At 40.7% G+C, this 26,278-nt stretch overlaps 3 protein-coding genes across 10 annotated transcripts in view; 1 reads left to right on the top strand and 2 right to left on the bottom strand.

Annotated features, from left to right (window-relative positions):
* Positions 1–853: 853 nt before the first annotated feature.
* On the bottom strand, positions 854–12,292 carry LOC122845574 (RNA polymerase II elongation factor ELL-like). 2 transcript variants are annotated; one of them, XM_044141827.1, is made up of 12 exons: positions 11,959–12,292; positions 9,508–9,552; positions 9,302–9,423; positions 8,074–8,234; positions 5,774–6,072; positions 5,519–5,643; positions 3,431–3,914; positions 3,238–3,331; positions 3,090–3,156; positions 1,983–2,154; positions 1,847–1,891; positions 854–1,758 (listed from the first exon to the last, which is right to left on the bottom strand). In XM_044141827.1, the coding sequence occupies exons 1-12, from the start codon at positions 12,091–12,093 to the stop codon at positions 1,630–1,632; spliced, it is 1,878 nt and encodes a 625-aa protein (XP_043997762.1). In that variant the 5' UTR covers positions 12,094–12,292; the 3' UTR covers positions 854–1,629. The 2 variants fall into 2 exon arrangements, with proteins under 2 accessions (XP_043997762.1, XP_043997763.1); XM_044141828.1 differs by having other exon boundaries at positions 3,238–3,328; positions 11,959–12,278.
* Positions 12,293–18,626: 6,334 nt separating this feature from the next.
* LOC122845792 (ankyrin repeat domain-containing protein 34B-like) lies at positions 18,627–22,110 on the top strand. Of its 2 annotated transcripts, none has more exons than XM_044142218.1 (3): positions 18,627–19,249; positions 19,375–19,591; positions 20,747–22,110. In XM_044142218.1, exons 1-3 carry the CDS (start codon positions 19,109–19,111, stop codon positions 21,463–21,465), a joined length of 1,077 nt encoding a protein of 358 aa, XP_043998153.1. In that variant the 5' UTR covers positions 18,627–19,108; the 3' UTR covers positions 21,466–22,110. The 2 variants fall into 2 exon arrangements, with proteins under 2 accessions (XP_043998153.1, XP_043998152.1); XM_044142217.1 differs by having other exon boundaries at positions 20,744–22,110.
* The window catches only part of zgc:110158 (uncharacterized protein LOC553590 homolog), a 48,462-nt gene continuing 41,652 nt past the window's right edge, over positions 19,469–26,278 (bottom strand). For 4 of the 6 annotated variants that reach the window (XM_044142210.1, XM_044142214.1, XM_044142216.1 and 1 more), the window contains one exon: positions 21,789–25,271. In XM_044142210.1, the coding sequence (XP_043998145.1) occupies positions 25,242–25,271 (30 nt within the window). In that variant the 3' untranslated portion in view covers positions 21,789–25,241. Of the gene's footprint in view, positions 19,556–21,788; positions 25,272–26,278 lie in introns of those variants that run through there. The other 2 variants (XM_044142213.1, XM_044142215.1) reach the window with 2 other exon arrangements.

Genomic DNA, 26,278 nt, shown 5'->3' with positions numbered 1-26,278 from the left:
CAGCCAATCATTGCTTACTATTTCAGTTTAGCTTTATTTTTGTTTTTAAAAAAATAGAAAGTCTTCTAGTTACTACAAATAAATGGACCAATTTCTTTCCAATGTTCTACAAATTATAACATTTAACTTTTGCAAGTCTTCTTTTCTCATGTCACTTTTTTAAGCCTATTTTTATTGTACAAAGCATATTTATGGGTGTTCCATAATTAACATAAATACTCCAAAACCTTTATTTTTTGCTCCAGTGCAACTACTGCTGCAAAAGTGGATAGAATTACAAAGAACTCCCTTTCAGTTCTTCAACTTCACCTCAAATCAAAAGTCGGATGGTTGAAGGCTTGACCAGGTGGGTGTTTCTGGTAAGACAACGATCCAAAACACACATCTATGCTGGTTTAGGAAAGCTGATGTTAGGATTCCTGGTACTGGGATAAGGCCAACTACCAGCTTATGCATTGGCCTCCAACTTTAACCTCATTTAGTATTTGTAGATAATGTTTACTAGTCAGGTCTATCCCATAAAATTAAACTACTGAGGTGAATTTTCCCTTTCAAATATACAACCATAACATTTTGAACATTTATCCGCTTATTAATATAGTGTATGTCTTGGTCCTGTGTACAACTTGATATCATATGTGAAGCTTAGAATAAAACCCAACTTACTTAAACTTGTTCATCTACTTCTATTATCTTAACAACATCCAGAACTATAACAGCAAAGGGATCACACTGGCAAAAGAAATGGATGGACAATGCAATTATCACTTGATACAAAAGAAAACACAAGAAGTTATAACATCTTATTATGCACACCAGTTAGAATCCAAGAAAAAAAAATAGAGAACTTGAGTCCATACAAAATTATTTATTAGAAACCTTGACAATACCTTTAGTTTTTCTCATCATACAGTCTGCAAAGTACACAACATGCATTATTTTCACATTCCAGTGTTTTCTTTAAATCATCTCAGCTTACAGTATGGACGGCTGTGTACATTAGTTTCAACCATTTGTAATTTACACTTTCAGCGAATGTCAAGAGTGCATTCTCTGATGACGCAGTTGATGAACAATGAGTCCTGGGTAGAAGTGGATTTTTAAATGATTTTATCCAAACTGATGAATAGTTAATACAGATGAAGAGCTCACCCGGCTTAAATAACATTGAAGGACAGGCCTTTGTATTGTCCTAGCTGCCATTGCAAAGAAAAAAAAACAAAAAACCCTCACCTGACAAATCATGCGGACTTTCTGGATATGTACAGCATGCAGTTTTCTCAGGTTAAAACTTGAACACTAACCTGGCAACCAGAACACACAAGCGATACTTCACAACTAAAGGATAACAAGAGCTGAGGACCTGCTAAATGTTTTCAGGGTTAGTGGCTCATCTCGGCACCCGTTTTCCAGTTTGAGCCGCCTGAACAGAGCTGTAGCGACTTCTTGTGTCTGCACCACGTCACTGCAGAGCTCCTCACTGTCTTAAGAAAATAAGCCACTTTTCTTTACTTCACTGCTGATGTTTACAGCAGGCTGCTCCAGCCAGGACGTCTGCAGGTTGATGGCGCTGAGCTCCGCAGCCTCAGGATGTTTCTTTTCTCCTCGTATTCTCCCCAGCCGGGCGCTTCATTTGGGGCCGGAGTGATCCACTGTGATCTGCTGCTGATCGAAGTCTGATATGAGCTTCTTGATGTGGGCCAGCTTGTTGTGTAGATATTCACAGCGAACTTTGTCCTGATTGTAGTTGGGATTGGACTAGAGAGACAAACGAAGAAAACAAAGAACACTGATTACCTCCAGGCGAACCAGAGGAAACATTTGTTCAGAAAAAGAGGAGAGCTACTTTTTTAATTTTCCGGTACTCTTGCAGGATTTTATTCCGAACAGTCTGTGAGAAAAAAACAACAACACAGAAATCAGAACAAGCAGGAAATATCCACACCTTCAATAAAATGTGTATTTTTCTTCTTATAGCTTACCTTGTATTTGTGTGACTCGTGGTGAAGTTGCTTGAGCTGAGTGTCCAGCTCCATGAACTGTTGCGTGACGCTGTCGATGCGAGCGTGTAAGTCTCTGTACTCGCTGTACTCGTTATTGAAGTCCAGTTTATAGCTCTGTCTCTGGTTGTGGCTGGAAATGGCCGTGTACTTCCTGCACGAAAAAAAACCACACTGGTTTGAGCAGGAAAGCGTCCATTATTGCTATCCTATAAAAAGGTGAACCAATCGACCTAAAAATAAATAACATGATTTTTTTTTTTTCCACATGTGGCAAACATGTGAGATCCTTCATAAGTTATGGATCTACCACAACTTACAGATCCCTGAAAGTTGCATCTGTAAGTCGACTAGAGACTTAACAAAAAAATAACCACTGAACCGAATTATAAGAGTAAAGAAAAAAACTACTTCATGTCAATAAAATATTGAGTGTTTAGGTTTTTATTAAGATGGGAAAGAATAATCACAAGGGCTGGATATCAAGAAATTCCCAATTCAATTCGATTTAGGTTCTTTGGGTTACATTTAAATTTGAAATCGATTTGATTCAATGAAGCCTTAAATATTGCAATATTGATTTTGTAATAAATAGCATACAAATAATTGATTGGATTTCATATGAATCATTTTCTGTGCTACTTGCTCACATTTTTGAGCAGTTAAACATCTGAAAATAAAACAGTAGCACCATAATACTTGTGCTCACTATAAACTGCAGAAGTTAAAACATGACAGTACTTTGTTAAAATTGAAGTAGTGACTATAAAAGATAATCAATTCTCCTTATAGAAACAGAGATAATTCGCTCTCTTTTGAATGACCCATTTTATTTAAAAATGAGTTTTGCATTCTTAGTTTGGATTAAAACGCTCGGTGCCCTGCGAGCGTTTTAATTTATACGTCTTCCACAGAAAATGTTAGTAAAATTACGGCTGTAACGTTTTCAGACCTCAATGGAAGACGCCCGGTTTTGTAAAGACGCGTTCCTATGTTTGCTCTCCTGCAAGTTGCAGGGGAACAGGAGCGCAAACAGTCCTGTAATTATTGCTTAAACAGGAACGCAACTAGGTCAAACAAACAACTTACGATAAATAGTCTGCTGAGTCAGCGTCAGCTTGAGGTACACTGGAGTCAAACATTAGCTTACTCGTCTCTGAAAGAAACAAAGAAAAGCTGTAAGTCAGCAGAAAAGTACAGAGAAATTAACGGTTTCACCAAGTCGGTCAGTTCTTACCTGTGCATTGCAAAGGAGCATCGTTATTTGAATAATCTGAACTGCAATCTTTATCTTTTCTCCTTTGCTTTTTGTCTCTCCATTCTTCTTTCTCCTTAAAAAAAACCCCATAAAAAATATCAACAGATTACCTAAAATTGAAATCCCATTAAAAATAAAAAACCACCTTAAAAGCAGGTACCTGTTTTCTCACCTGATCTTTGTGTTTGTGTTTGCTCTTCTTCTTTTTGACCGTATGTCTGCTGAGATCGGGCACCATCAGAGGCAGAGAGGGGCGGTCCGACTTGGGTTTCTGTTGCTCTTCTGGGTCTCTAGGTTCCTCTTGAGGAGCATCCGTCTGTTCCAGTCTTTTAGCCACTTCTGCTTCCTGCTGACAAACTGCTGACAGCGAGTCAAAAAGTCTTCTGGGGTCAAGCGAGTTGTTTTGCCCGTCCTCTGCTGTTGCTTCGGCACCTTTCTGAGCCTCCTGTTTAGAAGACCTCAGTCTGAAATTCTCACTCGTCGATTTGCTCGTCAGGTGAGATATTCTGGGCTTTTTGCCGGCCAGAGGGTCGGCGTATTCATCGAGGAGGGAGTGTTTTTGGCGGTGTGCAGGTGATGAGTTGGGGGTTTCTCGAAGAGGGCTGACCTGGGCCTCGGGGACAGTCAGGAGGTTCTGCTGTGGTTGGAAAAGTCTCCTGCAAGGAAAGCATTGTACATCAACAATCAAGCAGGCAGAACGCAGAAATAGAATGTTGTTTTAAGTGGGAAGCATGGAAAGCTGCGGCTTTTTCCTGGTTAAGCAGGAAAACACAAAAATAAGGAACCAAGTAAATGACAGATGCACCGCAGAGTTTCCCCCAGAAAACTTGCTAACCCCACTGGTAAGGTTGCTGGGGAAGTCCAGCAACAGCCAACTGCGTTTTTGTGTAATTTATTAATTTTTTTAAAATAAAGACAAAAAACTGCTGGCTATTCTACTGGCAGCCAGTAAGAAAGCCGTCACAAGGAAATGGCTAAAACCAGATTCACCCACTAGCGATGAATGGATTGAAATTGTTTACCAGATTTATGTTAAGGAAAAGATTTCTTTTTCCCTTCAAGTTGAAAAAGAAAAATTTTTATAAGATCTGCACCAAATGGACTGAGTATGTAAGACCATTTAGATCTGACTTCATTTGATCGTTAATTTTGTTCATTTTTGTCATCGGTCACAATTAAAGTTGGTAATAGTCTGAAAGAGAAAATACCAGAAAGGCAGTGTGGTCAAAACCACTTGGATTCTCTGCTTCTATCCTCATGTAGGACCTTAAACGAGTAATGCTGTAATTAATAAATGTGATGGAAGTCTTTCTAAATAAAAATATAATAAAAGTAATAAGAAAGTTAAAAGTTGATATAAAATTTTAAAATAGGGTTAGGATTACTGGAAGACATTATTGACAATACTTTAACTATAGAGTCTAATACCAAAAAACATCCTTTAAATAAATAAGTTTCTTTGCGCTTCAGCTAAATTCTAATTAAATAAACCGCCAGTGGATCTTAAAACAAGCTATTTAATACCAGTCACACTTAAAAGTAAAATAAATAAAAAAACACACGACATATGGGCTCAGATCAGTCTCACTGTGCCCTCAGGTTGGTGGCACACATATAAAGTCATGCAGGTTTCTATTTAAGGCCGAGTTCTTGTCACGCTGTCAGTGGTTTGTGTTTTAACACGCGAGCCGATCAACCGATGTGACTTTTATACTTCATGCGTCTGTTGCTGCAGGATTCTCTAAAGATGAGCTGCAATAGAGGAATCATGAAAATGCCGGTACATGTGAACCTACTGTGGAAGAGCACCTTGTTAAATATTTGAAGCCATTTCAGTTCTGAGAATGTTGGCCTTTTGATTCATATTTAGCTAATTTTAGAATGAGCTTTAATTTCCATTTTTACTGAGAACTTTCAGCAAATTACATTTCCAGCTAAAGAGTGACTTCATGCAGGTGACACCAAACTTCATTCGGTTTATGCGACGCCGAAGGAGGCTGTTGATGATCCTCAAGCTGCCGTTCAGTATGACTGCATGACTTAAAACCAAAGTAATGTTGTTTACAAGATATCACTCTCTGATCTTCACCCTCTGCAGCGATCTGACGTACAGATTTATTTTCTATTTAAGTGCGAGTAGTTTTCTGCTCAGGCAGCTTGGAGACCGGCATTGATGAATATAATAAAGATGAATGATTAAAACAGCAAATAACTGCCTGATAGAACAACCAAACAAACAGTGAGGATTCATTTTTATTACCTGACAAGGATTCGTTTGAGCAGCTGCTGGTCCCCTGAGGTGTAGCCTGGCCAGTCCTTCTGCAGCTCCTTGTACAGGCCGTCCTTCAGGACAAATGTGCTGTCTCTGTTACTGAGCTGTCCCACCTGCAAAACAAACACCGCCACCTCCGTCAAGTCTGTTCGAATTTCTTCCTGCGCCGCATGTCGAACGGCAGTAAAACTATTCCGATGTTTTATCGGATTCATTCCCACAACGTCAGAGGAACTTCATCACCTCCATCATAACTGCGTCCAGCTCGTCTTTGTCTCCGTCTGCAATCCCGTCTTTCTGCAGCCTCAGGATCAGCTCGGGCCTCTTGTACGGCCTCAGAGCCAGCAGGTGCATCATTCTCTCCTTTAGGGGTCGCTCCCTAATGTCACCGACACTTTTCCTACTCACTGGACAGGGACCCTTCCTCTGCCTTGGCAGGCTGACTCCCTTCTTGATGTTGTTGAGGAGGGAGTGAGACGAGTGTTTGGGCTTGGTCAGCTTGGCCAGCGCTGGAGCCGGAGCTCGCACGGTCACCTTCTTGCCTGAGAAGGAAATTAAGGAAAAAGGAAATAAAAAGAGGCGTCACCAATAAGAACATTTAGAAATTACGTTCACAGCATCTTCCAGATAAACAGTCACACTACCCCAAAAAAAAAAAAAAAAAGTCAATTTATTCCTTATTGCTACAGTTAGAGCATCGCACTCACAAATACTGTTCTAAACATAAAACCTCCTCATTACCAGACAAGTTTAGGTTCCAAGTCCCAGACATGAACGTGCTTTGGGAAATTTGTGCAAGAGCCCCAGAACAAAAGCTTAAGTCTTTGTGAAGGAAGCGGCTGTAGCTGGTGAGAGAGCGTCGTTCTCCACAGTGAGACTAGTCCTGTACAGACACAGGCTCACAGTCCATTCAGACAGGAGGAAGCCATTAGTTCAAAAAGCAACACAACAAGCAAGATTATGGCTTGCAAATACACAAAGAGGCACAACCCCAAGTTGTAGAGACATGTCTCGTGGTCTAATCAAACTAAAGCGAAGTGTTTAGTCATGATGACTGTCGTCAGCTTTGGAGGAAACTAAGCTAGCACACCTCAAAGTGAAGAGCGGCACTTTTACGTTCTGGCTGCAGGAGGGGCTGAGGAATGAAGATTATGATCAAATATTGAAGCAACATCTCAAGAGATCAGCCAGGAAGTTAAAACATTGTCACACATGGAGCAAAGGGTCTTAAGGTCAACAAAGTCAATGTTTCCAAGTGGCCATCGCAATGTCCTGATTTGCGATGATTATTGTGTAAATAGCTGAAAAAGCTCTTTGCACAATGGGTTTAATGCTTGCAGAAAATCCAGGTTTCCAACAATCTGGAGGATTCAATCTGGCACTCTGGAGATTTTTAAGCCACCGGGATATGTACGTTTCAGAAACGTCTTTATGACGGAAACTGTCAAGATACATTAGAAAAGTACAGAAAATAGAAAAAGCTGAATGTGAAATAATGCCAAAAAGTGTTGTATTTTTTTGCTGTTTTTTTTTTTTTAAAGTTAGTTCAAGTTTTTGCATTAAACATCCCAAAATATCCTAATTATTCATGTCCAAATCAGCCATAAAATGTGATGCATGAGAAGTAAATAAAATAAAACGAGGCCAAGTAAAACAATTTTTAATTCAAAACATAATCCTGTATTATGTTATGTCAGTTTAAATAACAAAGTGTTACTCAATCCCCAGAGTCTATGCTAAATAGGTATCAACAATGAGGTTGTTAAATCATTTTAGACAGGATTAGACATGAGAGGAGGAAGTTATTATATCTCAACTTTCTCCACTTGCAGAGTTGTGAGTAAAAAAAGAAGAAGACCTCAGTTCACCCCACCAGAAAGTCACAGTCAGGTTAGAAAGACACACACACACACACACACACAGAGCGCAGTGAGCAGATGTAGCAATCTAATTTAAGACATAACCACACTGTTGCACAACCCTGGCATAAATAATGTTGATTCCCCCCGCCCTTTAAGTTTCCTCTAAAACGACAGAGTCATCATAACTTAACATGCTAAACTCCATTTGTGTGTGTGTGTGTGTTCACTGAGAGATGATGACAGTGACTAACATATCATCTCAGGAGGAAGTGGTTTGGTGGTTGGATATGCAACAACAGTGGTAATACAAGGAAAAGCTAAAGCGCTGGCTCGACAACGCAGAGAACCAAACTGATGGTTCTGGATTCACGTTGGTCCATTTTTGTGCTAAACTGAAATGCAATCATCAAGAAAGAAAAGGGACAAAATGTACAGGAAGAAAAAAAAAAGAAAAGAAAAAGAAAAGACAGCAACCCTTAAAATATCTGTTTACTGCACATGTTTCCAAGGCAACCAATGCAATATGGCTGACAGCATTTCCAGGATATCAGAAGCACAGTAAAGAATTGCCTTCAGGCCAAGCGCCTGCCTTGCGCCGGGTTTCTGGTTGTATAATCGCACACACACACACACACACACACACACGCTCCAGACATGCGAGCGCTTTTCCGTTCTTCTTACCCTGGTAGCGTGCGCCGTTCTTGATGACGATGGCCCCTCTGCTGCGCGTCTCCTCCTCGGCCTGGGCCATGCTCTGGCGAGCCTTATCGTACGAGTCATCTGTGGCGTTGACTGTCATCTTCTTCTGAATCACTCCGAGACATGTCAGCTCCTCGGCAGCACTGAGAGCACAACGGGAGACAGTCAGCATTCAGCCTGCCATGATTTAGGCTAATAAAAAAATTAAAAAAAACCTTCGGAGAACCCGGTTGCTTAAATTGATGCCTGCTTGCATCAGCCAGACTGTTTCGCCGGCCGAGTCCAGTTCAGTTTTTAGGAACAGCTCTAAAGCGCGTCAGCTCTGAATCTGTCAGGACTCCACGGGAGGAATTTTATTTTCGTCCTCGACGTTATTTAAATTTTCTTCTCTGCTTCCCGGGTTTGCTCCAGCAATCAAATCCAAAGATACTCCAAAGATACCGTCAACAATGCAACTTTATGTTATAATGTTGCTGCAGACAAGATGACCTGTTAGCTGTTAAGGGAAGTAATTTGCCTAACCAGAAGCCCAACGGTGGCTGATTTAAAAAAAAAAAAAAAAGACTAAACAAAAAAACTTCTCTTTACTAGAGGAAAATTAAAAAGTCCAACCTTTATTCACCTTCTACACAGAGAAATTGGCTACATCAACAAGTAGGAACTCAAAAACGTTGTCTTCTTTTGATAAGAAATCATACCATGCTAAAAACGTCCAGCTACTAACACTTGAAATGTACAAAATGCTTTTAAAAAAAAACTGTAGGAAAAAGACAATAAAAGTTGCTATTTTCAAAACCAGTGAGGTGTTTCATGATTGAAGGGCGCACACCAACACAAGAAACTATTTCAAATATAAACTACTTTCTACAACAGGTCAAGTAAAGCTTGTTCAGGCTGCAAGAGAGCAACAGAGAGAAATACTTTCAGTAGATAACAGGAAGGCTCAGGAGGGTATAGTAAAGGCACTTCCCTTTTTCCTATTAATCACAGCCTGGCATGAAACCTATATAGGATTTGGAAACGGTGGCAGCTACCAACCCAATTGAACATACATCTAAGTACTGCTTTTTGCAACGTTAACCGCTATGACTAAATGCTAAGATGAGGTCCCAACGGTGGCTGTTATTTAGAAAAGCCGGCTGTTCACTTGCTCAAAATGAATAATGCAGTCGATATTTGCGTTTTTGCTGGCTGTTCCTTTATGGCTTACCCCGTGTCGTGCTGCTGGACGCAGTCAAAGCTTCCGTGCGGACTGTTTCGAGCGACGTTAGTCACTCCGAAGGTGAAGATCCTCGCTTCATTTCCATTTTCTGAACAAGGTACGGCAATTCTCTACAACAGAGATTGGATATCTTTTAAGATCCAATACGAGGGAAAATACAGTGTTTAGGGAGCAGAAATAGCAGGTCATCTTACCCCTTGATTTCCACTGAAGGTGATGGTAGGACGGGAAGACCAGCTCTAAAAAAAACACAAAAAAAAAACAGGAGCTGTGAAGAATATAAAGAGAAGCAGAATTTTCTGCGTAGTAGTTCAGTACGAGTGTGACATTAACACACAGCTCTTGGAGAAAGTAATCAACTTCTCCATGTTTTGTTACTTTACATAAACAAACCAGTGAAATTCATTTGGTTTTTGTACAATTGACCAACAAAATGCAAGTGTTTGATTTTCAAGTGCAGAGAAAAGACAAGTTATAAAGTATTTATTTTACAAATAAATATCTGAAAATTGTGGGACGCATTTGTTCTCAGCTTCTGTGTCTTTACTGCACGTTTTTGCTGCCGTTAGAGCGGCAGGTCTTTAGGAGTGTGTCTCTTGTCAGATTCTGGACTCGATTGTTTATCTGGCTGTAGGTCGGGGGTCATTTCCCCGTTTGAGGGCAATTATCCAAGTTTTAGCTCAATCCATCTCCCTTTCCAATTTGACCAACTTCCCTTTTCTTGCTTAAAAAAAACATCCCACAGATTGATGATGTCACCACCTTTCACATGTTGACAATAACGTGACCGGTTAGTTTTCTGAGGCACGCATGACTTGCTGAAAAATTTACTTTTGGTCATGTTTGACCAGAGCTTCTTCCATGTTTTCTGTGTCCATGCACGTGATTTGTGGCACGCCACTCTTATCGTTTTAATTCAATAGTGACTTCATTCTTGCCACTAAATAAGGCAAAAACGTGTGAGATCCCCAACTAAAAGTTGTTGACTGATGCTTTCACGACTTTCCTTCATGGCTGCTTCTCTGCTTTGCTTCTTGTCCAGCCTGCAACCTTGCGACAATGATTGGATTGTTAAATCAGTTACCAATTGTGATATGTGCCTATTTTTTCCTGTCTTTTTCATCGATTCTTCCTACGTTCTTGAGATTTAATATTTTCTACAGTTTCATTTGATTGGTGATCATCTAATGTCGTGAGACTCTGTCCAGCTGGCTAAATATTACCTTAGCACTTAAAATGCAAGTTCATAACACTTGGAATATATGAACTGATCTCCAGACAGTCTTTTGCAAAAAAAAATAATGAAGCAATATTTGCTATATATTCTTCAGATTTACTGTATAAGTGCATTTTTCTTTGAAAATAAAACCCAAAATCCTTTATTGTGTAAATAACATTGAGATTTGTACCTAAAATAGACCAACAATGTGAACAAGTTCAAGCACAAACTCTTTAGCAAGTGCTTTTATTTACAGTAAATACATCCATGACCCACGTCTGCGCAACATTTCAACCATCCCTCCGATTCACCTTTGATTTTATGACCAATAAACAAATGAGTTGTAAAAAAAAAAAAAACATTATTTTGATTATCTATCCAAACATACAGCAGATTCAGCATTCTAAATTTGTTCAAAGATCATGACACAGCAAAAATAAAGATGCGTTATCACGTTGAGTGAAATGAAAAAAAGCTGACGCCTGAGGGGGAAACACAGAGATCACAGAGCCAAAGGGACACCCCTGCAGCCCTGATGGAAAGGATGCAGTAACTACAATCTAACAGACCTTTTTAAATGGAGAGTCCACCTGTTGGGTGCGCAGTGTGAGCTGGCTGCCAGCGCAGGGTCTGGTCCTGCTTATGCATGTGCAGATAGATGTCTTACTTTTTCCTGCGTGACGTGCGCAAGTGCGATCTGGAGAGCCGTGAAGCTCTTCTTAGTTTAGGTGATTTCCCCCGCCGTTCTGTCTCATCACCGCTTCAGGTCAAATTACGATGAGATCAATCGGGGGTTTCACGTGTTAAGCATTCAAAGGGGTGCCTGTAATCTCCTCACCGAGGAGTTTCCAACCCTCGTTACAAGGAATTGCTGAATTGAGGAAGTGCCTGCTACATTAGACTTCCTGCAGCATCTGGTTCAGTGGTGATTAACTGGGTTAAATGGTTGATTAAATGGTTCAGTCACTCTGCCACGGCCTAGTTTTAGAAGAAAGTATAATATCATTCAATGTCCACATTGGAGTTTCTTCAGGCCAATCCAAATATTCCCTCCTACTACAAACCTTCACCCCCACAGCTTCTCCTCCCTCACTTTCTGTGTCCTGTCCTCCACACTGATTTGATGCCCTCATACTTTGCCAAAAGCCTGTTTGGACTTGGCCAGCAGGTTGCTACAAGCTTCTTAACACATACACACATACACGCGTACACACACACATGTTTCCGCGTTGCATTATGCAACATGTATTGGCAACAAAAAAAGGGGGCTCGTTGGTAGCAACCACCAACGGGGGAAGGTGGCGGTGAACTTCGGCCGAAATTCACAGCACAACCCCCGTCGCCTCGATTTTAAATCAATCGACAGCCCCCGTAACAAGTTTATGCAGCACAATACACTGAGAGGAAGAGCAGCGTGAAGACCCACCTTGCCGTTTTGAAAGGTACCAATGGCTCTTGCCGCGCTGTCAGTGAGTTTTACGTGAAAAACAGAGACGTTACCGCCGAGGTTTAGTTTACCGCTGGACAGTCCGTAACACTGCTTCTCCCTCAGAGCCGACATCGCGCCACAATCCTCCCGTCCCGGTCAGAAATATTCCGAACCAAAGCAGCCCGACGAGATATAAATGGGCAAACATTGGCCAGTCGGATCCAAAGAAAGACCTCCACGGAGCTGTGAGGCTTCTGCTGCTGCTCCGCGGCGCGCTATTACGGCTGAACTCAAAGCGGATCCTATTGGTCGAGAGACACGCACAAGCCATTGCGTAGGTCTTACGTAACCACTTCCACTCTTTTTGTTGGGCTTCTCGTCCTCGTCTCGCTATGCTAATGATTCTTTACATGAGGTAATGGGGGAGACTCATCTTTGCGAATACTATGGAAGGCTGTAATAAGATATAATTCAAACCACCAGTCATGATGGTGGTCTTCCACCAGAAAAAGGGCTTTAGAGGCTAAAGGCTGATATTGCAAAGGGTCAGTTTTTTGGGCCATGTGGAAGTGATCTGATCGTTTCGAACCTCAACACTGCGTCTAGCAAAGCTTTTCATTATGAACAAGGTAGTTGGCGTGTTTTTCCCCCTGGGTTTTGTCGTTGGATATTTGGTTAGCACCGGAATGCAGAAGGTTTTTGACAAAATATTTCTTGGTAGCGATTCAGATGAAAGTTTCTCTAAGGACGAGAGCACTGAGTCTGCATGCAATGTTTTCGATGCTTACCTTTTTGAACCTTCCTCGACTTGCGGAGGTTCTTTCCGAGCCTTCCCTGACTGGGAAGCAAGCTTCTCCGAGTATGATGTTTTTGATGCTTTCCTTTTTGGTCCTTCACCGGCTGGGGAAGTTTTAGAGGAGCCTTCCTCGCCAGAGCAGCAAACTTCCCCAGCTGGGGAAGCTTGCTTTTCCTTTTGGTCCTTCACCAGCTGGTAAGGAAACTGTCCCAGCAGTTGAGTCCAAAAGCTCAACTTTTGCTTTGATGAAGACGGCATTAGAAGACTGGACCCATGGAGAGAGTGCTGTCCAGACCACTGACATAGGGAACAATTTCTCCAATCTTCCCTCAGAGAAGGAGACAGTTGAGTCTGGAAACTCAAGTTTTGATTTGGCGAAGTCTGAACTAGCAGATTGGTCCCAGTTCGCAATCGATTGCTGGATCCAAGAACCGAGCGCTTTCCAGACCACTGTCCGAGGGACCAATTTCTCCAATCTTCCCTCAGAGAAGGAGACAGTTGAGTCTGAAACCTTACCTTTGACGAGTGCACCACTAGAAGCCTGGACCCATGAAGAGAGCATTTTCCAGGCCATAGGGGTACAACTTTTGTTACTGTTGTTTCTCGTGCTTTTTATTTTTATTACGGTTTTGCCTTGACTTTAGTTGTTTTTTTTATGGGGTTTATTTTTTCTATATATTGTCTATACACTTGCTTCTTTTTTCAGTTCAGTTTCAGAAATACTTAATTGAGTATTACTACAACTGGTATTTTTTTAATTGTTACCCCGCCAGTTTTAGAACACCCTATGTGTTGATGAACTGGACTAAATTGTTCAAAACGGGTAAAACAGCAGTGAGTGTGAACCAAAAGATGAACTGCAGTGTAAAGATTGGAAGGTTATAAAAAGGCAGAACCCTGTGAAAATAAAAACATCTGAAAAAATGGATAGTAAATTGTGGGTTAATATGAGTAAAAAAAAATTATATAGAATTAGGAACTCGAACATTAGATGAGTATGTTAATTATTTCCCTCCATGCTGAGAAGGTATTAAACATAAAAGAAAAGCTTCAGCAGGAATATTTAATAAAAAGGAGGTTTTAGAGGGAAAGAGGTCCTAACCAGTAGAGGGAGAAGAGGAAATCTTAGATCAAATAATTCAGGGTGTTAATGTTGTGGAAAAGAAGGACATCTGACCAGAAACTGTCCTGAAAAACACCACATGTGGGTATAATTAGAATCATCTCCGAGTGCACCAGAGTCATGTAATAAGACATCGTATCCCAAATTAAATGAAGTGAATGAAATGGAAATTGATCAAACTAAGGAAGTTTTGCTAAATTTACAAGATTCGCTATCAATGGATAACATTAAGCCTGAAATAACCCTATTGGTTAATGGGAAAAAGATCTCTTTTTTTGTGTGACACTGGTGCATGAGGAACTACTTGTAGAGAATCAATACCTAACTCTTAATAAGACATGATTAAAAGCAACTACAGAAAGAAGAGAGTGTTGCAAATAAAATAAGAAATACATTAAAAGAAAAAACAGGAGAGTGTTGCAAATAAAAATTTAAATAAGCAGGAGGAAGCAACAAGTATGTTTATTTAGACTAGAGAACAATGAAGCCCCAGGGAGAAGGTGCAACTCCTACCCCCACCAGATGACTGCCAAGAGTTTGTGACGATGCTCTCGGTTAGGTAATTAACACGTACAGTGCGTAAAACTTTAATCAGTTTATTCAAAGACGCATATTTTACAAAATACGTTGGTTTATTTCACAACAAAAGCTGGATGGTCATTCCTGCCATATGTATGAAATTATATATTGGATGGAGAAAATATGTTTTTTTCTTTAGCGTCTTCCAAAGTCACATTTTCTTTCCAGAAATATGCAGTTTGTGGAAATATGCTACAGTATCTATCTTACCTCCTGACACCGAGGCAAAAGTCCTGTAGATGCACCGCAGAGCCATTAGCAAAACACATATTTCATGGAAGTGGGACGTCTGTGGCAACTCTAATGATAACTGCCAGTAAAAATTCTACAAATTCTAGATAATGAAAGTGCTTATGCGACAGGAAAAAACTGAGTTATAAACATCCACTTAAAAGAGCTTGCCAAACAATTATATAGTAAAGTAGTTTGCCATACCAGTCTGAGAAGGGACCATGTTTTTACAGCTTCACAGTTGTAGCCTTTAAAACCCTCTTAAGGCCAGAAGTACATAAAGGCCACATCATGAAACTGTTGTAATTGTGAAATAACAAAAACAATGACGATGTGCTCCATCCTAGTTTATCACAGACAACTGTAACTTTCAGGATGAGGCAGTTATTCAGTATTATTGCGTTTCTTTGTGAGGAAAAAAAAAAAATGCTTAAAAGGCAGAACAAAAAAACAAAACAAAAAAAAAGGCCAAATCTTGTCTTTGCTGAAGGGATGGTGGAAAAAGAGTACAAGACTGTCTGAGCCACACTGATAAAACCAGTTGAACTGCAATTCTGTGTTCGTGACATATTTGTCTTGAGGACTAAAGCTGTGCAGTATGTTGTGTAAATGCACATAGCTGTGCTTACAGGAGCTGTAGAAGGAAGTGCAGTGCAAACCTAGTCAGAGTTGGCTAGGAAATAGATCCTGTAAATGGGATTTGCTGCATTACACTACTGGTATAGGTTAGAAATGGGACATACATGACTGTTTTATGGTTTAAGTTTTCTGTTTTAAGTGCTCCCGAACAGCGACATTTTTTCAAGCGATTAATAGGGAAAGCAAAGGGCTTTACATAAGCTAGATACATAAGGCAGCATTTATGACCAAACAGATACATAAAAAAGAAATAGTGAGTTCCACAAGGCTTAGTATGGATTTAAAAAAAACGAAATGTACAAAGATGCAACAGAGGTGAGGTTGATGTGAAGGGGAAGACTTTAGGAATTCATAACAAACAGTAAATATATAGTTTGAATAAATTCATTAATTAATAATTTTTTTAAAAAGGCATGGGAATAAACTAAAATAGGAGAAAAGTTAGTAAATCATGATAATGGCACAAAATAAAGTAAATAAAAAAATGTAATCAGTATAAAGCTAAACAGTGCAAGGAAATTGCATTGATAATTACATGTGGAATAATTTATCATAATCACCTAAAATCAAACAAAACCCTAATCCACAAAGATCAGCCTCAAATTTGCTTTTAAAATCAACAATGGCCTCCCCTGGGAAAGAGTCTTCAGAGAGGCTTTTTTGCCTTTTTGAGGAAAATTATGCATCACTAACCCCCCGTCCTAAGACCTTTAATGGCTTCAAAAGTGATTAGAAGCACCTCGGAATCAATTCTTAAACGTAGAGCTAACTAGCAGTGAGGAGACATGAGAATGATGCTGCATAAGCTCTCTTTCTGGTCTCATAGTAGCTGCAGAAGCAATAAACTCCATGGAGGTTAAATAAAATAAAAATGCATAACATTATGCATGTTTTCCTTGCAAACAACAGACCTACATCATCCTGTCTTATGGTTAAAGTGAAATATTCTTTATTGTCCTTCAGTGAGAAAGTCAGGAGTACATAAAGGCAGCAGTAAAGTGACAGCCAAGTAGAAGAATATACTTTCACATCAAGGTAAACATTCACCTTAAAGTGCCTTTAGCTACCATGTGTTATGATTTGTTGCTATGTAAATGAACTAAATTGAATTAAATAACAGAAAGTAGGAAAAGAGACTGTACCATGAGGGCAGCTTAAAATACTATGGAGATATTAGATGTCATATGCCATATATATATACATACATGTTTTTTTTATTTAAATCAGGGTTACAAGAGACACTCATTTAAAAGAAATGGAAAAAACAGAAAAATAACAGCAAGTAATGGTTGTAGTCATACAGATGCTGGGAAAAAGGATCTGCTATAATGCTCCTTTGTGCAACTAGGATGCAGAAGTCAGTCACTGATTTTTTCTGGAGAATAGCTTTAAACTGATGGTAATCAAAAGATTTGTCAGATATACTGATGTTGATTCTTTAAAAACAACTGTGAGAGATTTCATAACATAATATTTGCCCAATATCCACACATCAGTTGTCTGAGAAATTTTTCTGAATCCTGCAAGCCACATTTATTTAAAAAAATTAGCAGAAACAAACCCCTAAAATATTCCATTCTTTGTTTTAGGAATCTAGAGTTTCACTTTCTGGACTGAATCATTGAAATTGCTAAACTCTAACAGTTTTAATGAACTGCTGAGAGCTGAGCAGAGAGCCTGTGCACGTCGAGGGTTTTTTTCTTTTTTGTTTATTTGCGTCTATTTGAACACAGACGGTGGTCAGAAGGCAGATGAGAGCCGTTCAAAGCTGACTCATATCAAAGACCCTCTGGCTCTTTGTGATGCTGTGTTTGCAACAGGTGACATTTTGGGCTGGAAACTGTTTATGACTTTGAACGCCCGCCCTCAGCCGAACCTCTCCTGCGGGAACAGGGAAAGGGAGAGCAGGGATTGTAGAGCAGGTGGGAGGAAGCCGGAGAGAGAAACACATTTTTCCCTCTGCAGATATAGAAGCTTGTTGCTCCTTCTAAAAACAAAGGCAAATGTTGCAGAGGATAAACGGCGATTTTGGTGTGAAATGATTTCCTCCCTGCCGAATTCACAGCAAAAAGAACCATAAGGTAAGTGATGTGCTTTTTGTTAATTTAATACACATCCACCAATGTCTTTCTCCATTTTGTGTTCTCAACTTGTATTTTAATTTAGGAAGTTTCAGCAGATGACGAAAAATATACAAAAAGACAACAAAAATAAAATATATAATATCCTTCCCAAATACCTACTTTTTTGTCTCCTTCGACTATAAAAACTTATGTATGAAGATATTTGGATCTAGAAATGTACAGACTATACCTAAAAGACACCAACAAATAGGAATGATTTTCACAATTTTAGATCAGAAGATTGGTCCAATGTGGAGCCAGAAGCTTGTTGATGAAATGCAAATGTCAAAATCTTTTCCATGCCCTGCGACAGACTGGCGACCTGTCCAGGGTGACCCCCCCCTCTCGCCCGGAACGTAGCTGGAGATAAACACCAGCAACCCTCCCAACCCCATTAGGGACAAAGGGTGAACAGAAAATGGATGGATGGATGGAAAATCTTTTCCAAACATCTGTTTCTCTTAGTTGCATTGCATGCATGTGTTTGACTATGCATCATTTGAAACCTCTGTAATTTAAAAAAAATGTACCATAAACTGGAACCTCTGCATGCAATTTGAGTTGCGTCCTGCATTTTCAGACCAATTCCAATGGGATCATTGGAAGCACCAACACGATTACGACGTTCACGTTGATGAAGAGTGTACGTAAACTTCTCACCGGGTCAGCAACTAAAATGCAGCCAGACTTTGTTTCGCCTCTCAGGAAATGGGGGATCCTCTGACAGACTCCACCCCCCTCATCAGCGCAGCCTCCTGCGGGAAGCTTCGGCTGGTCCGCCTCCTCGTGGAAGGTGGCGCTCAGGTGAACGGGAGCAACCAGAGAGGAGAGACGCCCCTCCTGGCTGCTTGCAAGGCCCTGGGAGAAGAGCCAGCCGGGAAGGAGAGTGTGAAACTCCTGAATTTCCTGCTGCAGAATAAGGTCAAACCGTGGTGACAAATACTTCCCCTTTCATGAAAACACATGTGCAACAGCAGCATAACGGTTTATGTCTTTCACAGACTAAGTATTTTTGGTCCGGGGTTTTGTGCAAATATCTTGAAATAAGACAAAACTAACATAAGTAGCTTTCCAGCGTGATACATAAGCTTGTTTAAAGTGAATAATTCCTTAATATTGATGAAATAGTGTTAGGTATAAGTGAAATAATTTCCCAGTGGAATATGGAAAAATATGTTCTTCCACTAGATGATTTCACTTTCAACTAGTACTTTTTCCACCAATATTAAGGATTTATTGTCTTAAACAAGCTTACATGTTGCTTAAAAGTTACTTATAAGTTAGTACTTTGTTTTTTATTTCAACTGTACTAACATATGTGCACAAGAAAGTGGACAAAAAATACTTAAATAAGCCTGCGATTTATGTACTTCATCCACCTGCGTGTGTGTTCTTGAACATTTTTGCCATTGTGGAACACAAAACCTCTCATCAAAAGTGCGTTATGAAACAGACACTTTGGTTGTGCATCTTCACTCAGGAGCCACAACACAAAACCAACAGACCCAGACCAGTTTTTTTTTGTTTTTTTTTATGGTGGGAAGATGACACAAACAGCATTTAGATCAGCTAAAGTTTGAATTTCAGAAATATTTAAACATCAGCTACAATCAGGCAGATCCCAACGCACAGGACCAGGAGGGTCGCACTGCTCTGATGTATGCCTGCATGCAGAGAGCGGGCGCTCTGGTGGCGTCCGCCCTGGTGGCTGCAGGAGCTGACCCGTGCACAGAGGACGGCTCTGGAGCCTCAGCTTTGGTCTACGCCATCAACGCACAGCACCAACCCACAGTGCAGGTTATTATCCCAACGAAAAAAAAAATAAAAAAAAATGGAGAAAAATCCTAAAAAGAGGATATTAGAAACAAATGTAAAAGTACCAAAAGAGCAGCCAGATGATTCGTGCCACACTTTTATTTCAGGTGCTGATAGATGCTTGCCGGGCCAAAGGTCGTGACATCATCATCATTGCTACGGAGACGGGCGCGAACAGAGGCCCAGTGACCAGGAGGTACCTGAACGTCCCCCCGTCTCCGGACTCCTCCCCCGTGTCCTGCATGTCCCCGTCCGACATCATCCTGAAGACGGGCTCGCCAAGCTCACCTGAGGGGGGAAACATCTTCAACTTCAGAGGAACAAGTGAAGATTTAAAGAAAAACAACAACAAAAAACATTTGACCTATCCTCTTGTCAAAAATTGGTTAAAATCGTGAGAACTGGTTGTGTATCTTTAATAAACCAGGATATGTGAAGCACGATCCATGCATACAGTGTAGCCGAGCATAATGTTAGTCTGCTTTACCTCTTCTAAAATCACTTTTGATGCGAGTCTTGGAACAGCCAAGTGTTTTCAGGTGTCAGTTATCGTAACCCTCAGATGAAAGACTAGAAAGAATGACACTTTTGCTCTAAACCAGGGGTCTCAAACTCCAGGCCTCGAGGGCCGCAGTCCTGCAGTTTTTAGATGTGCCACAGGTTCATTCCAGTACAAAACACTGGAATGAAATGGCTTAATTACCTCCACCTTGTGTAGACCAGTTCTCCAGAGCCTTAATTATTCTATTCAGGTGTGGTGCAGCAGAGGCACATCTAAAAGTTGCAGGACTGCGGCCCTCAAGGCCTGGAGTTTGAGACCCCTGCTCTAAACTGATCAGGGTTGGCAACTTTCCATCTGGACAAAATCTAAAGTCATCTGGAGAAACGTTTTATAATCAGTTGTAATAAAGACAGAACCAGCTAGGTGACGAGAAATGTTATTGGACAGGTCAAAATGACACTTTTAGCTCCAATAACACTGTCAGGCATGGTGGCGGTCGCTTCATACTGCAGGGTTGTTTGGCTGGTAAAGGTGAACTACCTCCCAATTATTCAATCAAAGATCTGCAGATAGAAGACAGAACTTTGGTATAATCAATGATCCCAGCCTCACATCAACACTGGGTTAAGAACGGCTAATAATTAGCAAATGCCCTCTGAAGACAGTTTCCTTTTAAATTTCTCTGTCTACAAAGTTCTTAGCCAGGAAGTTTCCAATTGTAAATGCATTCAGTGTTAGTTCAGTCTAATTCCATGAGGGCTGGGTAATTTCCAAGCTGCAAAGTAGAAACGTCTCGGTTGTGAATTTCTAGCATTGAATCTTGCATGTAACTACATCAACTAAACGACATTGTGTTTAGCCAGATTTTTCCTGGACGAAAGACAAAAAAAAATTTTTGGAAGCATAGAAATAGTATAATTTAGTAATAATTCCGACTCAGGCTTTTCTGTGTGAACTATTTTGTTTATGTCCAGCAGGCAAACATGGAAGCGCCAGCAGACGCTTGTCGTTCGAGCTGAGTCGGTCGAGTCCGTGCAGCGGTCCGGCCTCCAGACAGAGGGTGTCATCTGAACCGTGGTTGGCCATTAGCAACCTGGACTCCCTGAAGAGGGCTTACGAACAGGGAGTGAGGGAGAGGAACCTCAAGGAGGAAGGAGAGGCGCAGGGTTTGGAGGAGGAAGAACGTGGAGATGCGGACGTAGATGAGGAGATGCATTTCCAGAGGAAGGACGACGTGGCGCACAGACTGGATGCTGGGTTTACTGGGAACGCTCATAAATACTGGAGTAAGGACTCGCTTTTAACCAAGTCAGACGGCGGTGTCCCCAAGAGGATTCCGTCACCAGAAGGGTCAGACATGAAGCTCTCAGCCTGCTCGTCCCCTCGCTTTTATCTCCGCAGGAACACCCTCCCCTCTGTCACGGCGGTCAACCCTCCGCTTCACCTCCCGCCCTTAACGACGCAGCCAGACTCTCACCTGCAGGTGCCAGCTAACGTTTCACCTGCAGGAAGCAGACACGTGTTGTTTCAGCCGCGCCCGCCCTGCTCCTCTCCCCCGTCCTCAGCATCTGCCAGAGCGGCCCTGCTCCCTCTGCTCCCCCAGGCCTCCTCTCTGTTCGCTCCTCCTGGCTTCAGTCACAGGGAGAGGAGCAGGAGGTCACTGCGTCGTCACTCGGCGCAGTTGGAACAAAAATAATCTGGAGTTCAGAAGCTGTGAAGCTATTAAGAGGCTTGCGGTCTGGTTTTATTTATTTTTAAATAAGTGAGTCCAGCTACATCTGCACCTTAATCTGTATCAACTAGTCGGTTCTTGATCTGCACAAATGGCACTTTCTCTTTCTATGAAAGGTGAAACTGTCAGGTTTTTTTTTATATATAGCTAACCGCTAAAGCAAAACTAGCTGACATCTTTTCACTCAGTTTGTGTGTTTGAATGTCTTTTTGTGGCCTAATAGAAAATAAATATTTAAGAAGAAAAATGTTTGGGTTTCAAATCTAGAAGGAACACAGGAACTCGTGTTCATGGCAAAAGGAGTGAAGTCATTTTATTTCTTTTTAATATGTATCTACAACAAGGGGGACACAGGCAAAAACGACCGACAAGTTGATGGAAATTAAAACAAAACAATAAAATAAAGTACATTAATCAGCATCGATGTAGATTTCCAACCTTTTTTTTTTTCCAATAAGCAACTTTTTTGTGTGTCTAAAGTAACTTTACAATATAAAGAAACATACGAAGGAACCTGTTTTTTTTTTTTAACTACACAAGACATTTAGGATCAGAAACTACCCTAACATGATATACAAAGCAACTTCCTGCCTCATATTCAATACTGCTTTGTCATCAGGAGGAAATAATGAGGAACCGAACAGAAAAAAAAAAAAAAAATCTTTACTCCCAATTCTGACCAAAAAGTCCTCTCTTAACCTTCCCCATCCCTTAATGTTACAGTATTATACATCAGCACGATAGAAATACAGTAATGATCAACATTGTGACGGTTTTGCTTACAGGACAGAAAGAGAAGTCGGACTGCATTTTATACAACAGTATTAAAGTACATGGGAGAAAACGCATGTTGATGCACTTTCTCTACCTCATCTTAGCAACAAATATGTCCATGTGGCTTTTTCTCTCCTTCTTTCCTCTTACTTCCACAAACGTTTCTCTTGCCTGATTTTAAATAGATTAGAAAATCCTTCATAGTAAAGTATGTACTCTGATCTCCGGTGTGCTGGACTGAGAGCCAGTGTCCTGTGTGCCCTGCTTTGTTTGTTTGTTTGTTTGTTTTTTCTTGTCGAGTCAAAAGAAGCTGAGCTGCAGTGCATCCGAGACCAAGTGTCACTTGTTTTTGCACCCGGTCTTTGAAAATTCTGCCAAAAATTGCAAAACAAAAAGAAGAAGAAGAAGAAAAAAAAATTCCTACTTTGTATTTTTCTTTGCACCATGTTTAAAAACATGTGTTGATGAGTTATCCCAGAACTAACTACAGGTAATTTTCCTCCTTTTGTCCTGCTCAGTTGCAGCACCGAGAGAGACCCCCCCCCCACGTAATATGGGTTGTGAGGCGAAATAGCATAATCCTCTATAGCAGCTCCGGTTCTTAAGTTTCATATCATTTCTGGTTAAAAGTACACACAGTTTGCCTGAATCAGCACGCTACTGATCAACTGTTCAGTTGTGATTTGAAATATCAAAACATGTCAATGATATCAAAATGCATTTTACAGTATTTACAAAAAGGAAAAAAAACAAAAAAAACCAAACAAACAAAATAACAACGGAACAAATAAAAAAACATGGAGAGTTGTACAAAACAAATTCAGAAGTGAAGGAAGGGGGGAGGGAAAGTGGTGTTTGTGTGAGAATCCCAGCGTGATGGAGAGATGAGAATAAAGGGAGAAGGACGGAGGAGGAGGAAGAGGAGGGACATCGCTCTTTTAGTCAATGGAGCAGAGATTTGCGGCACCCAGACCTTCCTTTCGGCAAAGCCAGCTCCAAAACAGCACAGGCAGACGAAAAGGATCGCAAAGTTTGCAGAGGACGGTGGGGTGGAGTGGACAGAACCTTTCGGGCTCAGATGGAGGACTCTGCTGAGTGCATCTGCAGATTTATACAGTTGCTACCAATTCTGCAATTGATGACAAACAAAAACAGGGATGACACTTAAAAAAAAAGGAGAGAAAGAAAAGGATTTATAAACAAATTAAAAGTACATAAATAAATAGAGCTGTGCATCATTATTATTATTATTATTATTTTTTTTTTTTTTTTACTGCAGCAAAGTTACAAAAATAGGAGGCAGAGCTGCTGCTGGTGGTGAGCAAAGGAGTAAAAAGGTCTGGATGTTGTCAAAATGCTATAGGTACCGTAATGGATGAAATAAAATCCCACCAGCAGGGGACAGTGTGCTCACAGAAAGCCATGTGATGCGCAGCAAATTACAGGTGCTTCTCAGTGACTCTGAATATCATCAAAACATTTATTTCAGTGTTTAAATTCAAAATGTGGAACTGACAGAGTGGTATATTTATCAACAGCCAATAGAAAATCTGAAATGCAGCTTCAGCTAAGATGGTGCCCTCTGACCTGACAGTGATCAAACAACCTGCTGTAAGCATGTTAATGGAAAACTGGGTGGAAGAAAAAAAGTGCTATTGCACGACTACATGCACCAACATGGAGGACAGCTGTCACATTCCTCAAGCCGACACAAAGTCAACAGTACAGCACAAAGACTGTACTGTTGTTCAGCAGCACATTTTTTTGTTTTGTGCAGTCTGAGCTTGATTAGCTGGTAAACTTGCATGACTTAAACCCCCGCAGAGAATCTACTGATGCAGAAATTAATGCAAAAGGAGCCCGGATCAAGTACTGAGTGCATACTCATATAATGAGTATACGAGAACTCTTTTTTTTTTTTTTTTTGATGGTTTTCATTCAAATTTAGTTGGAAACCGCATTTCGTATTTTCATCAGTCGTCAGCTATAATCACTAACTTAAATATACACTTGCAACATTCAACTCTGGTTAATTTAACATTTTGAATTGAATTTCTGATATGAATTAACTTTCCAACGATATTCTAAATGAGAGGAATCTGTATTTGAGACTTGTGTGTGTGTGTGTGTGTGTGTGTGTGTGTGTGTGGACATGTGCTGTCTTCATTTAAACAGTGTGCCCCTAAAAACAAACAAACAAAAAAAACAAAAACCTTAATCTTAAAATGATAGCAATATCATAATAATAACACAATTAAAATAAAAATAGCAATGATACATTACATACACAAAAGAATTTTGGAAAAACATGTTCACTGATCATCACAACAACTCTGTTACAAATGTACACATACAGAAAAAAAAACAAAAAAAAAAACAATGTAGGGACATCGAGGGCCCTCTATGGAATCTGTTGGGAGCAAAAACAAAAACCAGTAAAGATGAAAAAAATAAAAATAAAATCCTGGTTTGATGAGATTCCCAGCAGCTGCAAAGAGAGTCCATGAGGGACGGCGGCGCGCTCCGGTCTCCTCCGTCCCCTCGCTCATTGTCTAGACCCCGAGAGAAAGCCGGGGAGGCTGGGGCCGGAGTCTGAGAGGAGGCCCTTCCTGCTGCCCTGCGACTGCTTCCTGTTCACGCCGGCGGCCATTTTGCACGCTCCGGGAGGGCCCGTCTTAATTAGAGTCCCAGCATGCTCCAGGGCGCTCCCGGAAGGCTGCGTGGCCGCACCGGTTCCCGAAGGGAGGAGAGGAAAAATGGAGGGCGGGTTGGGGGCGGTGGAGGATGGACGCCGTCAGGGGAGGCAAGGGGAGAAAAAGGTGTGTGTGCGATGAGGGGAGGCGGGTCAGTCCGAGGGTCAAGTTAGGATTGAAGAAAATGATAAAAAATTAAAATTAAAAAAATCAGGTGCAGAGTCACAAAAAATTGGGGGAGAAAGATTAAAAAGAAAAAAAAAGAAAAGAAAATCACACACTCATCGTCATGTTGGGTGAATACTGAAAAGAGAGAGAGGGGACAGGGGGGAGGAGGAGGGCAGAAATGAGTGGAGATATCACTGACAACGATTAAACACTAGAGGGCGCTCAGACCCAGGCCTGCAGAGCCACAGGAAGCACAGACTTGAGCTCTGAGTCAGGCTGCTTACCCAACAGGCTCCATCAGTCAGCTCTGTCCTGTTTCTGTTGTCTTCAACAAACAGGAAGGGAGGTCAAACTGCTTTCAGAGATAAAGCACGCTTTACGGCGGCGCTCTCAGGTCAGGGTTCCAAAACGGCTTCCTTTTCAATTTTCCAGACTCGAATTTACAAAACAGCTAGTTTTCAGACTATTCTGGATATTTGAGCAACAGATGTTTAACCTCTACTTCAATAGTGAGATAAATAGGCACTTTTTGTCCTCCCGACTTTTTCAGATGTTCATTTGGAACGAATTGGTATTCGCTAAACATAGTGGAAAAGGGGCAATAGATTGTATAAAGAACCTCTTTATGATATCTGATACCTTTATTCTGTTTCTAAAACAGAAAAAAGGCCAGTGGGTCCTTTTATAACCGCATTAGCTACAGTTCACTAGCTGCAATTCCTGTTAGGCTACAATATTTATCAGATTGCCAATATCATAATTGTCCAGTTGAATGGACAACTTCTGTCTTTTATATTCTCCTGTAGATGCAGGAGAAGATGATGTTAAAACTCAAGCAGAGTGACGCGATAATGGAAAATAAAGAGAAGAAAATATGGGTTAATCTGAATCAATATAGTCATCCAGAGTAACATATTCTTCTAATTTCGTGGAGAAATAAATCCTGTTTGACGTTTAACCCAAACTGGATTTAAGAACCACGTGTCCTGATTAAAACCCTAATTTAAGTTGCTCTACTCTTCAAAAGGCCCCTTTTTAAAATTGCTAATAAATGTGTTGGTCTTTCAGTAACTCTGAACCTAATTAGGATGCTTGAATAAAAAAAAAAAAAGTGTCAAATAAAACATGAAAAATTTAATTTC

This window comes from Gambusia affinis, linkage group LG16 (genome assembly GCF_019740435.1).
Source record: "Gambusia affinis linkage group LG16, SWU_Gaff_1.0, whole genome shotgun sequence".
In the NCBI taxonomy this organism is placed as follows: Eukaryota; Metazoa; Chordata; class Actinopteri; order Cyprinodontiformes; family Poeciliidae; genus Gambusia; species Gambusia affinis.
Note: the sequence above shows the minus strand (reverse complement) of the source record. Positions and strands in the feature narration are given on the sequence as shown.